A 12,123-nucleotide genomic window follows, 5' to 3' on the forward strand; every position below is an offset into this window, starting at 1 on the left:
CGCGCGCGCGCTGGCGGCCATTAACGGGCCCGTTCCCCGCCCCCCCCCCCTTTTTTTTTTTTTTACTTCGTATCCCAGCGTATCCCACACTTTTATTTTTAATAAGATTTTTTTTTAATAAGACTTTCACACAGTGAAAAAAAAGCATAGATCAAGCAAAATCAGGCATCAGTGCTACATATAAAATATTGCTCCGTATAAAGTAGTTTGTCATAATACATCTAACATTTGTACACGTACACTTCTTACAAAAAATAAATCTTCAGTTAAAGATTCCTTTTCTTGTGTCCGCTTTGGGTTTCTTGGTCTGGGGCACAGGCACAACAGGGGCTGCCGAGGCTCCAAACCATGCAGGCACCTTCCTCTTACAAGGGGGTTGTGAACTCTGCAAGAAGGAAAAGGTGTTAAAAAAATAGAAAAAAAGCTTTTATTTTTTACATCTCATTCTAACTTACAGTTCTGCACCCCAAACCATGCTAATCAGGAGACATCAACCATCTAACACTGCCCCAGGGTGGCTTATGTCTGTATCCCTGAAGTTCAGAACCTTTTTCAAGCGTATAATCAACTTGGTCATAAATCAAGTGATGCCAGGGAAACGTTAGGCATGTCCAAGAAAACCACTGGGCCTGCACCAAAGCATGCTGGCACAGCTCTACAAGTTTTATCCTGATCCTCAGGAATTGCCTTTAAACAAAAATCTGTCAAAATGGCAAATGGAACTGCAGGTGTATCTGTGGAAGCTGTGAGAGAGCACATACCCAAGATGACAAACCTGGGTACCCCAAATTGGTAACGGATCAGCAGCATCAGCTACCTCTCCTAATGACTGCTTGAGAAACAGGGGCTGAAAGCCACCAGTGGCACTGTGGGCGCCTGCCACCAGCTGTGCAATGTTCCTTCTTCTCTCCCTCCACAAGAAAGTCATCAGCTCCGCAGAACTCATGGAGGACAGTGTGAACATGCTGCACTTTGTGACTGCAGGAGGCATCTTGCAGTGATGGGAAAGATGCCACAGCAACATAAAGCATGAATTCCAGTAATAGCTCTCAGCCAAGAGATATATGTGTTTCTGCTCACCATTCAGCCACCTGTTTTTAAATAATGGAAGGACCAAACTCTGTTGAGATGTTTGTCTCAAGACTGCTGCTGAGCTGCCCTTGGGAAATGCACCAGGAGGACTGATCTACAGCCAGAAGACAGGCTGCTGCAGGGCCTAGAACAAGAGGTGCATGCACAACACCAGGGCTCTCAGCACACGCTCAGGTGAAGAATGAAGGGTACACACACCATTACACCGTTCCTGGTTGAGAACAAAGGCAATTACTCAGAATTGATGTTCTTGAAGCTCTCTGAAGCCATGATCAGGAAACAAAGACAATGTTCTAATATGTTTAGTGGTTCAGATAAGATAGCTGCTGTGCTGTTACAAATTTTAACTACCTAACAACTTAGTTCATGGATGGAGATAAACTGACCAGATCATGAACAATGGATTTGTCTGCATCAGGTTGTGTGTTCACATCCACTTCCCAGCCTCGAACCAGAAATTGAGGCAAATTGTACAGCAAGTGGTGCTGCTCAGAGCCATGCGACCTTCCTTTAGAGAAACACCAGCTGTATGCTCATACAGCTTGCTCATATGAACATCAGCACAGAAAACCTCAATGTGACCAGAAACCCATCTCATGCAACCTAGTAGAAGAAAGGGGGCCAGATGTCCTCCTGAGGTATTGGGAGCACCTGCCACTAGAGGGCTGGCAAGATCTTCTAGGGAAAAAAATTCCTAAAGCAGGCTGCTACCGTGGAAGTGCATAGGCACACCGGATTCAGGCACATCGAGGGCAACACAGGGGGCATCTGCATCAAGCATATTAACAGAAAAGGTTTGCAGAGTTTTAGGCACAGGAAAGCACTCAAACAGAAGCCAGGATTTTGGTTTAAGATAATCAGAAAAATCATCAAATCTGGACTTTGTTTCCTGGCACAAAGCTACAGGCAGCCTCACCTTTGGCTGAGAGTCAGCAAACAGTTCCTCCTCCTCAGGATTGAGGGCTGGCTGGTTCCAGGAGGCCAATGCGATGGGCTTCGTGTGACCCGCTGCACCCCTGTCACCTGGCTGGGTGTCATCTGTGCTCTGCGCCTTTGCGTATGACAGGAATGAAGCAGGCTGTTACATGCATGCATTAAAGCAATAACTACATTCAATAGAAAGGCTGGGTCTTTTTTTTTTTTTTTTTTTTAAGGGGGAAATAAGTTAGCCCGTAATTATAAACAGGAGTTCAACACCTCTGTTGAATGAGATCCCTAACTATTTCTTATCCATTTATCCATTTCACCAAAATAAAATTTGAACAAGTGAAATGCATTAATTTCAATTACAGGAACTGGAAGTTTTACTTGGGTGGTTGCTTTTTTGTTGTAGTTGTTTTGCTTTTTTTCCCTGTTGTTGTGGTTTGACCAGGACATCTGTAGTGGAAAAGAATACTTCCTCTGTCCCAGTGGCTCCAAGAACTTGAAATACTTGCCTCCATTTCAAGTACTGTATTTTCAGATATGTTTTTCAAGCAAAGGTGTTAGATGAAAATGGGGCGGAAGGCACAGAGGTATTAACTCCCGATTTCTATGTAATACCTGTTCGTCACTGGTTGAAAGAACTAAAGCTTAGATTTTTGCATCAGGTGCACATCTCAGTCTCACTTAGAGCATCACTAATGGCAAGTCTATCGCATGCTTTATTATAGTAAGGACATCTATTTACCGAAGCTGAGGGCAGCACTTGTGGATTTGTTTTTTCAGCTCCTTCCTTCAGCACAGGATTGATCAAATTACCCTGTAAAAACAGCAATAATATTGTTAGAAAACAACACCCATCAGCAGTTTTAAAAGCTGTTTGCTACAGAGTTATTGGAACAAGGATATTGTCTGAACAAGGATATCTTCTGTAAGAGAAGGGAATGAAGTCTATTTTGATTAGTGTTTAGATTTGCAGTCTACTCATTTGTACAATATTAATTTGATCTCTAATAGCATGTCATTCCTGTTACTAGCTCCAACAGCAACAGGAAAAAAAGTATAGTTACAGCTGATGCAACTGGACTGCCAGATCAATTTCAGGGGAAAAAAAAAAGGCTCAGACACTAATATTTTAGGAACAAAATAGTGCTCAGGGAGGCAAGAAGCAATCAATTCACCAAAATGGCAAGGCTCCAAAAATTATTTGAGCCCAAGTTAAAGAAGGCATCCCAAAACCCTGTAAGGAACAGACATGAAATCCTAGTACAGGCAGCAAGACCATTTACAGTTAGGAATTTCTGCTGTTCCCACCTTGAGCCACTCGGTGGAGGGCAACCTTTTGTACAAGGTGCTGAGCTGGACTTTCAGAGACTTGTGGAGATGCTGAGAGGCCACCCTAGGGCTGGGAAGGCTTGGCTAGCCTTCCTCAAACTGCAGTAGAGAGCTCCGTATTTCCTTCTCCTAAAGAAAACTCCTCCCAAAGACTCAGACCTAGGGCACGACACTTTTCATGTTATCACAGCTACACAGAGGCACCCATGAAGGGCTGTCAAACAACTCTGGCAGGTGTTGGCCCTGGCTTTTTCCTTTCAGCTCCCCTGGTATCTTTGAGCTTTCTAGACAAACGATCACTTTTCCCACATCACATCGGTCATCGGGTACCAATGCGCAGAAGTAAGGTGAGAGCAGAATGTAGACTCTGTCTATAAAGGGTCAAGATTACCAAAGCCTCTCATACCAGGCACAAATATGAATTTAATTTTCTTCCACTGTCCCAGCTACTGAGAAATCCTTTGTTTCTACAGGGAACCTTTTGTATCTACTTTCTAAAGGGCTGAACAACAGCAGAAAGTGTTCATCCTTATTCTGAGGCCATTATTAAGCTGCAGTTGTGACAGTCTACAGCAGTGGGACCACTGGGTATCTAATCTTTCCCAGGTTGCACATCCAGCACCTACTATAGCAGATGTGAGCTAAGAGTTCCACATAGGAAGAGATCAACTGAAGTGACATTGAGCAGACCACAGCTGGGATGCACAGGGACAGCCCTCTTCCTAGGCCAACACTTTGCAGGAGGAACTTTCCGGTCCTGTCTTAGAGGGTAGCAAGACTTATCCAGAGCTCAGGAAAAGGTGAATTGGGAAGATGGAAATGCCAAGCACTACTGCAAACAGCAACAAACAACAGCTTTTGGCCTGCTCCTACAAAGGAAAAAAATTTTTTTTTTTTTAAACAAAACTGGTTTTGTAGCTTCTTTTACTAACCTTTCTTTCACTCCACAAAGCATCTTCCTTGCTTGCTTGGTCTGCTCCTCTTTTTTCCTGCTGCCCATCCGACCATACCAACACCCTTTTAACACCTGACCCACGCTGAGCCTTATTTCCATTCTCTTTCTCCAATAATGCAATAGCCATCTGGATGAGATACAGTTCAATATTTGCAGGAACAAGTGTCCTAATTGCTTGAATTTTGGTGGTGTCTTGGAAAAAATACAAATATAATTTATTTATTTTAAAAACATGAATTGTCCTTTCTCTCATTCATAGTTTTATGTTGTAAAGCATCAGTTTTCCCTCATTAAAGCACAAACAGATTAAGGCATAGAAAGCCTTAGAAGAAGTGAAACTTAATCCATAGGTTTGTATCATAAGAAACCAGAATGTGAGATCATGGGAAAAATCTACCACTCATTTGCACAAACTTACCACCCTCAAATTTAGTCTAAAATGTCATAATCAGCCTGCTTCTAACCTGCACCTCCTATCAACCATTTTCTCTCAATAGGAAGGCTGTTTTAACTCAGGCTGAATAGCCTCCCTTCTTCTGTTATACTGGAATGGACAACTTGCAGAGCAGTAGGTTTAACAAAGTAAGCTGAGAGTCTGGCTGGGCCTGTAACTGCTGCTGAAAGGATACGATCGCCCACAATAGGACAGGAGTCACGAAGCTAGAAAGCCAGAAAATTCAGCTAACTTAAGAAGTTAAGCTCTGAGGGCAAGGCTGAACTTTAAGTCCCCCGTGAGCAGAGCCACAAGTACATGGCTGTCTTGAGCCTCTGAACTAGCCAACAGCACCAGCTCACAGCACTGTGATTTCCTGCACTATTCAGTCTTCTCCTCATAAATAAGCATCACCTCGGAGACATTTCCCCAAGGAAATTCTACTGCTCTTATTCAGCATATTGTTCACAGATGCCATTGCTCATGGGAAGACACCACCAGGCTGATTTCTTTCAGCTTGCCTGACTTCCACTTGAGTAAGTACACATTTAAGAGCGGTGCCTGGGTCTTTTCCAGAGCAATACAAATCCTTCCACTATGCTGTGGAGTAGTAGAATTTTGATATGTAATGAGGCCTGACTGCCCTACTTTGAAACACAACCTTGGAAGGAAAATAACTGTCATTGCCATGCTCTGCTTTGTCATGGGTCTTCCAAAAAAGTGATAGATGCTACTTAAAGGAGTCCCAGAGTTGTGATATTTTGCATTCCCTTCATTAGTACGCCACTGCCATGAGAAGCTTCAGATGAGGGCTATAACGCTCACCTGAGTCAATAGGAGGATTACGGATAACATCAGAAATGATCTGTTTAACTTCAGGAGTCAAACCTGCTCGCTCCAGGTTGACAGGATAGCCAGCTTTCATCGCCTGGAGCAGGTGAGTGCCAATCTCAGAAAGAGGAAGAGATCTGGTCTCACTTATAGTCCTCTAGGGAAACAGGGAAACAAAGGCAGAAGGAATTAAGGTGGCAGAAGCGTTCTGAAATACAACTGAAAGCTCAAAGCTTGGCAAGCTCCCATGTCCAAAAAGCAACAGGGGATACTGTCACATAGCTGTGCGACAACCCCTCACCCCACAAGCACTTTATCACTTCTATTGCTTCCCTAATTTCTCTTCCAGCTTGTGAAAAGCATTTTTCTCTCAAGGCTGCTACTTCTTAGCTTGAGTGCAATGTCTTACCTCATACTTCAGATGAGGAGAGGCTCTAGTCAGCAAGGGTGCTGTGCGGCCACCTTGAAGGCTCACTGCAGCCTGCTCTATAGCTCACATTCCTGTGTCACAACTCACTACCACCCTCTTTCCACCCTGTGGCAGCTGAATCCCAGAAAGTTCTACTACAAAGGAAGTGGAGGCTTTTGCCTCATAGTTAAGCATCAACCCAGCTCCAACTTCGTGAGGTGGTACTCTGACAAAGCTTCACATGTCTCCTGTTCAGTAGCTAGGATGCGCTTGACCTTCCAGTAGTCCATATGATTTACAATATCAGAGCAGAACACGTTTAACAGCACCAAAACAAATTCCCTCTTGTTTTTCAAATATGTTAAATAAATTCTCTTAAGAGGTTTGCATCGAAGAGAAACATCTCACGTTTACTCCACCTAAACTTGCACTTTTCAGGAGAGTTTTGAAACTGGTTACTTATCTATCTTGAAATAGGTTTCATGCTTCTACTGATTTCTCCCCCAGACAATACAGACACTGCGTATACAATCATGTATACAATCATAAGCAGCATCAAGTTACCCATTAAGAATTATACAACTGCTTCTTGTTAATTAGTCCTGAGGCACACTTTAAGCTGGTGACTATCCTTTTTCCAGCAGGCTACCTGATCAGGAAGTTTTTGTCTTCTCACAGTATTAAGGGCAAAGATATAGAACTAAGTGGAACTAAAACCTAGCAGAGGATTTAAGAGAAAACACTTGCAAAACCCCTACCTCTAGACAAAATATCCCCGCCATTAGTTCTCAAAAAGGAAGAGACCTCCACAGGGAGAAACTTACCACGGAGAGATTTTTGTCTTGGAACAAGACGTATGTGACATGCTCTGAGGGAGAAAGGGCTCTAGCATGCTTCCGGTGAGATGCCTCTTTCTGATCTGTAGGTCCAGATGTAGGGAATGCGTCCGTCTGAGTAAGATAAAGAGGAGTAAAAGGATTATATCTCAGTAACAACCAATGAATCACCTTGCCATTACCTGAAGAAATTCTGAGGAAATAACAGGAAGAGTTATTCATCTCTGAGCAGGTTGGTTTTGACCCCAATTCCACATTCCACAAAAAGAAAGCAGAAAGCAGAGAGGGAATCAGGATGGACACCCATACACTCCATCTTAATAAAAAGCATGGGATTGGTCAAGGGACTTGCAAAAAAGCCTCAAGAAGTGTCCAGATCAACACAAAACTTCTTAGTGCTTACGATATATGTAGAACTATTCCATCAGAACAAACTATGGTATTCTGTCCGCTGTTTTGTATGGGAAGTTCCTCCATTTATTTTAAACTTTTGCTTATCACAGATTTAATGAAAAACAGAAATGCTTGCAGTCCCCATACCTAATAGTTTGCTGTTGAGGAAAAAGATGAGTTGGTGTTTAATGTACTAAGGAGTTATCTCAAGCATCACAGAGAAGCAGTATTACTGCTCTACCTGTTTTCTAGACATCTAAATCCCCATACCTGTAGATTTACAGGAAAATTCAACCCCCCAAAGTTAAACAGCTGCACAGCTCCTCCAGTCCTGTGCTCCACAGCCCCTCCCTAATGGAGTCTCTTGCCATTGCAAGGGCAAGAGCGATGAGGAGCCACTTTACAGAAAATCTCACACAGAAGTAAAACCAACTATGAAAAGAGAGCAGAGTGTTCAGGAAAGCCAGAAGACTTATTATCTCTGTCAGTCTCCTAAGGAGAAACTTACAGAAGCAAACTTCAGTCCTGCCCTCAGAGTCTACTGAAGCAATAAACTGGTGAGGGAACATTTCCTAAACCTTGGACTCCATCCCAAAAATCACTAAACTAGCTGCAAGCTCTCAGTAATATGGCACTGGTTGGATACTCGGCCCTGCTAGGTGGGTGGTCTCTACAAGTACGCCCTGGACTTTCAAGATGACAACACTTATCATCCAGGTCCTCATGTTGTCACCACACAGCACGTTCAGATGTAGAAGGCCTATTTGTAAGCAAGACTAAGAGTTTGGCTGCCCTGCTTGGGTGGGAAAGCTGTGACAAGGACAAACCCTGAAGGAGAAATCCAACAGCTGCAAACCGAATTATGTCTTTTAGTGCTCTTGCATGGTAGGAGACGCTTTAATAAATCATACCTGCAAACCATTCACTTTGCAGAAGTCCTTAATTTCAGCCAGGAGAGGGACCAACATGGTTGATTTTGCTTCAGATACACCTTCAATCCTCTTCACATTCTCAACAGTTGTAGGCCTGGTTCAGGATGAATAATAAAAGCCATGGAACCATCCTATGTTGATGCTTTGAAACATCAAGAGTCTGAATGATATGTGCTTGAGCTGCAGATCTAATAATCACTACTTGAAAATATTTTTACTGCACTACCATCTCTGGAACTAGTTCAGTTCACTGTTTGCACTTTTGTATCTTGAAGCTTGACCACAGCAAAAATTTCAGTTTTGCTGCTTAATACATCAGAGGATGTTAGCTACATCCGTTATTTATTTGCTTTTACCTCCTAAAAATATATAAGCCTAGAGATGTATGGAAGAACATATGCATTCCAAACATAGTTTACCTAATGCTGTTTAGCAGCTGGGGAGGGCTCTTCAGATGCACTAAACACCAAGCTGCCCCACAATACCCTCTCCTACAATGAAGAAAGTGTTTTTCTTTCCTTTCCTTTCAGTAGTCAAGAGCAACATGGAATTTTGGTTATTCTTTTGTGCTACAGAGCTACCTGTGCAAGGTAAGGGACAGCTCCTGACCTGAATGTTCTTGTAACCCTTACGAGGTATAAATGTAGTAGAATGATTAAAACACACTGGAGAGAAGCTGGACAAGTAAGAATCAGACAACATGCACCTTTCCCTCCATGACTGTCAAGCTGACAGAAGGCTTAGTTAGAGATATATGCAAAGTCAGCTTTTTTTTTTTTTTTTAAATAAGAACTAGCATGAAGAGACAAGTTTAACATTAATGGCTATTTAACTTACACCAGTAAGCGATTTACAAGGGTATTATGACAAAGTCCTCAGGAAAAATGCTGCTCCTTTACCAATGAGGCAAACTCCCAAAAGCAGAAAGAGATTGTGACTTGGCTTGCAATTGTTTTTTGAGTTTATCTAACAGGTATGCATGCTGGCTTTACCTTATTCGGGCCATCTCCACCAGGATCTTGTTGGTTGCCAAGACAGCTGGAGGAATTGCCTTCTCATTAGCTACTGTCTGTCTAGCAGTCAACAGCTTGCCATACAGAGCAGTCTGTGAAGAAGAGAACCAAATTCTCAGAAAGAAGCTTGCGATCAGGCATGTAGGAATAGTTCAAATATGAGAGGTAAAATTAAAGCTTCCCTCATCTTTCCACTAATACACAAAGAGCCTACAATCCATTAACAATCTTCATACTGAAAATTCTCTTTCAGGGCTCCTTTTCAAGACATCTTTGTAATATTACGAGCTGCCCAAGCCAGTTTCTTCAATACAGCAGGACTGTGCTCTACAGGCTGATTGCAATTCACAGATATCCTCTCTTCCAAAGACTTACCTCTAGTTCTTTTTCCGGAGATGAAACAGGTTCTCGGGACTTCAAAGGAGATCTCACAGGCGAGTGCTCCGGGAAACTAAAAGAAAGATAATGAAGTAAAAAGTCATCCCTTGTATTCTATTAATTTATTCATTAACTTTGCCCAAGGCTGTAAGAGAGCACCAGCCTGACTTTTTTTTTTTTGCCTGCCCTTTGACAGCACAGTCAGACTGTGGCCCAGCACCTCAAGCTAGCAGGTGCACTGATTATGGACTTGAGCTAATTAGGGCAGAATTAGCAGTATCCCAAGGCCAGATTTATCAGAATTCCTCCATGGCTAGTCCAATAACTCAAAAATAACCTTCTGCTGTACAAAACTCAAACAGTGAGCAAGCCACCTATATCCCTACCCGCACCTGGATTTCTGTATTATTAGCAAAAGCATATTCTTACAGGCACTTGTCCATTTATGACATTATTTTGACAGCATCCCTTTGAAATACCTTGCATTTCTACTCATAGCCAGTAATATTCATCTTTGCCAGAAAGAGATAACAACTTTAAAAGCTCACAAAGCTCACAGCTGCCATACTGTAAGCAAAATAAGCTACTGTTACCACTAGGTACGTCTTTGTAGAGAGCAGCATCACAGCTATCATAGACTCGTGTTTAGGGAATATTACCTCCAATTAGACTGCCATCATTGCAGCGCAGTATCTGCAAGCAGACAAACTAGAACAAGAGTGTCTTTTCCTTGCTTTGCTAAGCAAAGTGCAAAATAACCTGTTCTAGTTTGTAGCTGTCCCTAGAAAAACTTTTCTCCATGTGGCTACAGTGGCAGTTTCTCAGCTTAAATGACATCTGGTGCTCCCATCTTCCGTCAGCATCAGGCTACTTGTCTGAAAGAAGGGAACTGCTCAAAAATGCAAGGTCAGTGTGATCTGAAGCACTACACAATCTTCGAGAACAAATTACTTTGTCTGCCCTTTGCAAAAGCTTGTTTTATTTTTTTAACCTCACGAAGCCTCAACTTGATCTCAGAAGAGAATAAAAGGGCAGAAACCTAAACCTATATGCTCACTTACAATGACTGCACAGGGAACATGCTCTGTTCTGCCAGTTTTAAGATAGAGTCACAGCTTGTCATTTTTAGCTTAATTACATTTAACTGAAAACAATTATTCTCAGTTGCTTGTCTGAAACAATTTAAAATCAATTACAATTTCAACCATCACATAGAAAATACTGACTGAAAAATAAATGGCCACAGTAAAAGTATCCAATATAAAGCTGCAATCACTCCATTTTAATTAACATTTTCCTATTTTTCTTGCTATTGGATTTGAAGTAAAATCAGTTAAAGTTTACATTTCACAGTTAATAAAACTTGCTTTGCCTATGACACACTAGAAGTCCTATGACACACTAGAAGTACTTAAACTTAACACATCTTGTCAAATTCTGCAAAGCTTGTTAAATGTTGTAGCTCAATGTTTTGAAACAATGACATTTTTAAAGTTTTTTTTTTTTAAATACTAGTTGCTTGCAGTCAAAACATTTTGACGGTCACTTCAAAGCAGAGTACTGGTTTTAAGGATTGTATCACCAACAACACCTCTATTATGTAGTCGGAACTTCATAATTCTGTTTTAGTCTAGAATAGTGTACCTGTTAAGCATGGTATTCCTTCTTGAAGGCATTCCAGCTGTTTTCTCATATGAAAACATTTCATACAAAGATATCTATAAAACACAGAAGAACAAGACAAACAACTGCTAATTTAACAGTATTTCAAATGAAGTTGCTGCAAGCAGCAAAATGTACATTTGTGATGCCATGACACACTTGCAAGGTTTTTAATATGAACAAGGATGGGTAAAAACACAAGAGGAGTTGTACTCATACTGACCTGCTTGACTGGTGACTGCTTTGTTCCTTTTGTGCTCAGGGAGCCCTGCATTGACACCACAGGTGAAGATCTACTGTTGTAATAAAAAAAGTAATAATTCTATCTTACTCAAATCAGACTGAATTGTTTGTATGCTGCTATTTGAAAAAAGTTGTTATATTGCTAAGCAAACTGAATGGAACTTCGTACAGGCAAATTTTTGACAAATCACACTTCCTTATCATTATTAAAGTTATTAGAAACATAATTTCCAGGGAAACACCAAGGACCTCAAAGCCCATGCAAAATACTGAAACTTTAACAAGGAACAAAAATCTTGTCTTACAGAAGAGACAAGGATTTCCGATGACAGAAATCAAAGCTCTGTGACAATGCTGTCTTGATAGAAAGATTCAATTTTTAAAATCCCATTTCTGGAGAAAACATGCAAGTATCAACTTTCTGGTTTGCACTAAGCGTATACTTTTAGCCACTTCTTACTGTTTACGAACAAACAAGTGTTTTTATTCTTCTAAAAGACCTGTAGACTAGCTAAAAAGTCACAATAGAAAATTAGAGAAGGCAAAAGAAAACTGGCAATTTGACAACGTGTAGCTAAAAAATAAATCAATCAGGTTATTACAATCTAGACATCTGAAGACATGTCCAAAGGCCAACACTGAAGAGCTTCATTCTAACAGTATTTGTTGTCACAGCAAAGCCTCCGCTGC

General features: G+C 41.4%; 1 protein-coding gene across 6 annotated transcripts in view; it reads right to left on the bottom strand.

Annotated features, from left to right (window-relative positions):
• Window positions 1-73: 73 nt before the first annotated feature.
• The window catches only part of WRN (WRN RecQ like helicase), a 42,845-nt gene continuing 30,795 nt past the window's right edge, over window positions 74-12,123 (bottom strand). For 3 of the 6 annotated variants that reach the window (XM_035548905.2, XM_035537514.2, XM_050710208.1), the window contains 11 exons: window positions 11,414-11,486; window positions 11,173-11,246; window positions 9,526-9,601; window positions 9,130-9,242; window positions 8,117-8,231; window positions 6,801-6,926; window positions 5,562-5,724; window positions 4,281-4,495; window positions 2,762-2,833; window positions 2,009-2,143; window positions 115-385 (listed from right to left, as the gene is read on the bottom strand). In XM_035548905.2, the coding sequence (XP_035404798.1) occupies window positions 263-385; window positions 2,009-2,143; window positions 2,762-2,833; window positions 4,281-4,495; window positions 5,562-5,724; window positions 6,801-6,926; window positions 8,117-8,231; window positions 9,130-9,242; window positions 9,526-9,601; window positions 11,173-11,246; window positions 11,414-11,486 (1,285 nt within the window). In that variant the 3' untranslated portion in view covers window positions 115-262. Of the gene's footprint in view, window positions 386-2,008; window positions 2,144-2,761; window positions 2,834-4,280; window positions 4,496-5,561; window positions 5,725-6,800; window positions 6,927-8,116; window positions 8,232-9,129; window positions 9,243-9,525; window positions 9,602-11,172; window positions 11,247-11,413; window positions 11,487-12,123 lie in introns of all 6 variants that reach the window. The other 3 variants (XM_035565206.2, XM_035557100.1, XM_035540720.2) reach the window with 3 other exon arrangements.

The sequence above is a fragment of the Cygnus atratus genome, chromosome 4 (assembly GCF_013377495.2).
Source record: "Cygnus atratus isolate AKBS03 ecotype Queensland, Australia chromosome 4, CAtr_DNAZoo_HiC_assembly, whole genome shotgun sequence".
Lineage (NCBI taxonomy): Eukaryota > Metazoa > Chordata > Aves > Anseriformes > Anatidae > Cygnus > Cygnus atratus.